This window comes from Microtus ochrogaster, chromosome 4, assembly GCF_000317375.1.
Source record: "Microtus ochrogaster isolate Prairie Vole_2 chromosome 4, MicOch1.0, whole genome shotgun sequence".
NCBI classification, from domain to species: domain Eukaryota; kingdom Metazoa; phylum Chordata; class Mammalia; order Rodentia; family Cricetidae; genus Microtus; species Microtus ochrogaster.
The window spans coordinates 44610352-44615074 of NC_022011.1; the positions used below are offsets into that span (position 1 = coordinate 44610352).

At 54.4% G+C, this 4723-nt stretch overlaps 1 protein-coding gene and 1 pseudogene across 11 annotated transcripts in view; both read left to right on the forward strand.

Moving 5' to 3' along the window:
* Positions 1-828: 828 nt before the first annotated feature.
* On the forward strand, positions 829-977 carry LOC113456004 (annotated as a pseudogene).
* A 1753-nt stretch (positions 978-2730) lies between these two features.
* Dnm1 (dynamin 1) overlaps positions 2731-4723 on the forward strand; it is a 46913-nt gene continuing 44920 nt past the window's right edge. For 9 of the 11 annotated variants that reach the window (XM_026777146.1, XM_005346071.3, XM_005346066.3 and 6 more), the window contains exon 1: positions 2849-3009. In XM_026777146.1, coding sequence (XP_026632947.1) covers positions 2849-3009 — 161 coding nt within the window. Of the gene's footprint in view, positions 3010-4723 lie in introns of all 11 variants that reach the window. The other 2 variants (XM_026777141.1, XR_003376576.1) reach the window with 2 other exon arrangements.

Below are 4723 nucleotides of genomic sequence, written 5' to 3' on the forward strand. Positions count from 1 at the left end.
GAGTGTGTGTCAGGGTGTGCTCACCTTCTGCAGGAGGGCAGAGTGTGTGTCAGGGTGTGCTCACCTTCTGCAGGAGGGCAGAGTGTGTGTCAGGGCGTGCTCACCTTCTGCATGAGGGCAGAGTGTGTGTCAGGGCGTGCTCACTTTCTGAATTCACACTTTCACGGAACTCCCTTTATGCAGAGCACCACCCTCCACGCTCCCACTCCTTTGCACAGCAGCTTACTGCAGGCCTTGGTCCTCCTTACACTCAAGTTGTGACACAGAACGCCCTGGGTGAGGCCTGGAGATCTGCATTTCTAACCAACTCCCCACCAGGTCCTAGGGCTCAGGAATCAATTATTGCAGGGCATTTAGCATGATCCCATTTTGTAAAGATAAAAGACATGCCACAGTTGGGTGGTAATGATGCACACCTTTAATCCCAGCACTTGGGAGGCAGAGGCAGGCGGATCTCTGTGAGTTCAAGGCCAGCCTGGTCTATAGAGTGAGTTCCAGGACAGCCAAGACTATTACAGAAAGAAGCCCTGTCTCAAAAACAAAACAAAACAAAAAAGATACAATGCGGATAAACTCTAGGCTGTGGTGTTGATCCATAGATGGAAAGACAGCCTGAGGCTTTCAAATACTTCTGGAGTGTCTGGTCTTTTCACAGTAAGTTTCGCTTTTGTGGTTTTTTTTTTTTTTTTTTTTGATTTTTCAAGACAGGGTTTCTCTAGGCTGGTCTCGAACTCACAGAGATCTGCCTGCCTCTGCCTCCCGAGTGCTGGGATTAAAGGCGTGCGCCACCACTGCCCGGCCGCTTTTGTGTTTAAGAAGAAAATTATCCTACTTACCCGGCAGGAAAGATGCCAAGATCAAGAAAGAGGTTTTCACAGGCTGAGGTTCATCCACTCTGTACTAATCCCATGATTTTCCCAAATATGGGAAACATTAATTGCACAATTTGTAGTAATGAAGACTACATTCACACTTTCCCTTTAAAAAAAAAGAAAAGAAAGACTCAGGAAAAAAAATAACAAAATCCCAGTTGCAATGGTCCAGACAGACATTTTCAGACTGTACTGCAACCTAAATTGATGGCGCTGGTCATCTTGGCACATATCCCTGCCCTCTCTGATCCTTAACAGCTTGGCTAAGGACAGTTGCTCTGGATGGAGGATGCTGGGACTGGTGCTTCAGCCACCTGGACTTCTGATGCGGTTGGCATGGTTACTGAGGACCAGTGAGCACCAGGCATTCTGTTCTGTCTCTGTGCCCACTCTCCAGATTATGTAACTAGAACCCAGAAATGTGGAAGGATCCAGATCATATATGTTGGTAAGGCCCAGGGCCTTCTCCACCTACCTGGAAATCCCTTCTCGCCTGGCTCATTGTCCACCTTCTTCTAGTCCCTGTTCCGGAGTTGCCTGACATTACAGTCTCTGATCACCCTGCAGACATTAACGACACAATTCCTGCCCAGCCCCGCTCCCTGCTCCTCGCCATCCGACAGTCACGGTTATTGGCTTAGTTGCCTATAGCCCCTCCTTTTCCCACTCGACTGTAAGTCTTGTGTAGGTGAGGGCCGTTCTTCTCACTGCTATGTCTCTGGGGACTGGCATAGTGCCTGGCTCAGGAACCATGATTCAATGGGTGAAAAATTAGTAGTCTCCAACTCCTAGGACCCTTCCCTAGTCTCCGCATGTGGAAGCGACCTGCTGACCCTTCCTTTCTTGGCTTCCTTGTGGGAAGTCCTACTTAGGTCCCTCTTGGTGCAAAAGGGGTAGCTGGGCATGGTGTCTCACGGCCTCTCAGGGGGAAAGGCACAGGCAGGCAAGTAGAGTTGTAAGATCCCTTGGCTTGCATCCTGCTACCTGGCAGTCTCTGCACGCTCTGGGCCTGGCTACCACCCTTTTAGAGCCCTAAGAGTTTAAGACAAGAGCTTTCATCTCTCCCTGAAGGCCTTCCTCCTACCAGGGAGCTTTTCTCTGATCTACCTGTGGCTCCTTCTTATCACTTAGGCCCTTTTTCAAAGGTCACTTCTTCCGAAAACCTTTGACTCCTGCCAGCTAATGTGGCGTTCCACTCCCTGTAGGGTTCTTCCACGCCTTCTAGCCCAGACGACTTCCGTTTTTCTCATTCCAGCCTCTGGCTATTTGTGTCCAGTCTGTCCCACCACCTGTAAGATCTGAGCGTGGAGACCACAGCTGTCTTGCTGTTTTGTTATGTTGTATCTGTGAGTTTAGGATGGGGCCTGGCTTATCATAGGTTCCACGTAATTCGTTGAATTAATGGTCTTTTCTTTCTCTTAGAAACAGAAACAATGAGGCCCCAAAATAGAAAGGAATATACTGAAGATTATTAATTAGTGTCAGAACCTAGAATAGAAAGCATCCAAGGTTAAATGGACTAGAGCTTATTTTTGTCAGCTGATCACAATCTTGAGGGTGCCAGATCTTCCTCTAAGGTCTCAGTTTCTCTACTGGAAATGAATCCTAGAATGAAGTAATCATGGCCACCATATAATAACCAACTTCTAGAGTTAGCACCTCTCTCGTTGCCAGAAATAATATCTTCGGTGTAGCATCCGTACCCCAGAAACACAGGTAAGTCGCCCCGAAAGCCGCAGAAGGGGAAAACTACAACACCCATAGCGCCCGCGCGGCGTCTGCGCATGGTGACCAGCCCGCGAGACCCCGTGCGCCATCTAGCGGCGGTCTGGAGAAGCGCTCCGCTCCGATCCCCGTGGGGCGGGGGACCCGCGGCGCACGCAGTCGGGATATTCTGCTGCAGCCGTGAAGCCGGGGGCCAGGAGCCGGAGCAGGAGCGGCAGCCGGGATCGCAGCCCGCCGGGCCCTCTGCAGTCATGGGCAACCGCGGCATGGAGGACCTCATCCCTCTGGTCAATCGGCTACAGGACGCCTTCTCCGCCATCGGCCAGAACGCGGACCTCGACCTGCCGCAGATCGCTGTGGTGGGCGGTCAGAGCGCCGGCAAGAGCTCGGTGCTGGAGAATTTCGTGGGCAGGTAGGAGCGGCGCGGACTCCCGCGCTCCGGTGCCCTGGGTCCCCGCCCCGGGCTCCTACGGGCTGGTAGCTGCCCCCGAGGACTGAGCGCCCTCGACCCCCACCCGAGCCCTGGAGTCCGCAGGGACCCCGTCAGACCACGGACATCGGTGGAGTCCCCCTCTCACGCCCCTTCCTTCACCCCATCCTCCGCAGGGTGACCCCGGCAAAAGGCTGTCCTTGATCGCCAATACCCGCACCGTGGGGCCCCGCATTACTCAGCGCCTCGCTGGGAGCGGACAGCACCCGGAGGGCAGTGTCCCCCTTCCCATCCTAGGATCCATGGAGCCGACTCTGCCCCCGTGGGAATTCCTGGTCGTGACAAGGGACAGCCTCCTCCCTCAGTCCCTAGAAAAGGACATAGCCCCGTGGGCATCAGGGACCAGGCGCAGCCTCCCCCTTCGCACACGCACATGCACGCGCACTCACACACACACAAACACACATACACCTCTGCGGCTCCCGCCGCCATCCGTGCGCAGAGCGGCGGAGGGGGAGGCGCGGGCTGCGGGGCGAGGAAGGGAATGGGGAGGGAGGGGAAGCGGCTTGTGAGCCTTTGCGGAGCAGCCGGCCCCTGGCTTCACCGCCCCCTGGGTGAGGGCGGCCTGTCAGTGTCCTCCTTCCCTAGCCTGGAAGAAGGGTTGTGATGGAGAGAGAAGGCGGCAGAGGGCAGAGATGACTAAGTCCGGGAGGCAGGATGGCGGGGAGGTGGAGGGTGGTGAGCCATTGCAGAGCCTAATCCTCCTCAGGCCTCTGATCCCACAAAGCGCTGGGAAAGCCAGGAGGCAGAGTGGGGGTGCAGCCTTAGAAACAAAGGGTCTTGAACTTAGGGGGACAGACAGGGTCGTGACCCCCCCCCCACACTCCCTTTGAGCAAGGGAAGGCAGAGATGGCATTTCCGGTTCTTAGAAAGAGTAGATCATTCTATGAGCTCAGGAGCAGTGTGGGGAGGGGACTTCCAGACAGAGGGACGGGACAGGAGCATTGACCTTCACCCCTCACCTGCATGGTTCCCTCTCTCATCTTTCTAGAAAATTTTGCTTTCTTGCAATGACCTTCATCCCTAAGAAGATGATTGGCATGAGGGAGAGGGAAGCAGGGGCTCCTCCTTCCAGAGGAACAGGAGCTCTGTGGGGTGACGTCTTGGGTCTAAGTCAGGTTCTGCTAGAAAAGCTTGGATGAGTCCCTTGCCTTTACCAAACATCTGTGTGATATGGGCAGACTGGATGACCCCTCACCTGCCGGAAGCCCATCGCAAACCCACCCTGGAGGTAGGGGGAGGATTCGAGTAGCGCTATGTATTCGTGGGATGTGGGCATAGCACAGCAGACGTGGCTGTGTCTGTCTTGTCAGCAGAGAGGAGCAGCTGTCTCTGGATCATGTGACCCCAGAGCTGCAGATACAGGCAGGAAACCATATAGATGAGCCCCCCTTCCCGGGGACCAGCAGTCAGGACTGTTCAAGGTGGGGGACTATGGAGCACTTACTGCACTATACCATGGCCCCATCTCTTACTGTGCTATACCATGGCCCCATCTCTCACTGTGCTATACCATGGCCCCATCTCTCACTGTGCTATACCATGGCCCCATCTCTCACTGTGCTATACCATGGCCCCATCTCTTACTGTGCTATACCATGGCCTCATCTCTCACTGTGCTATATCATGGCCCCAT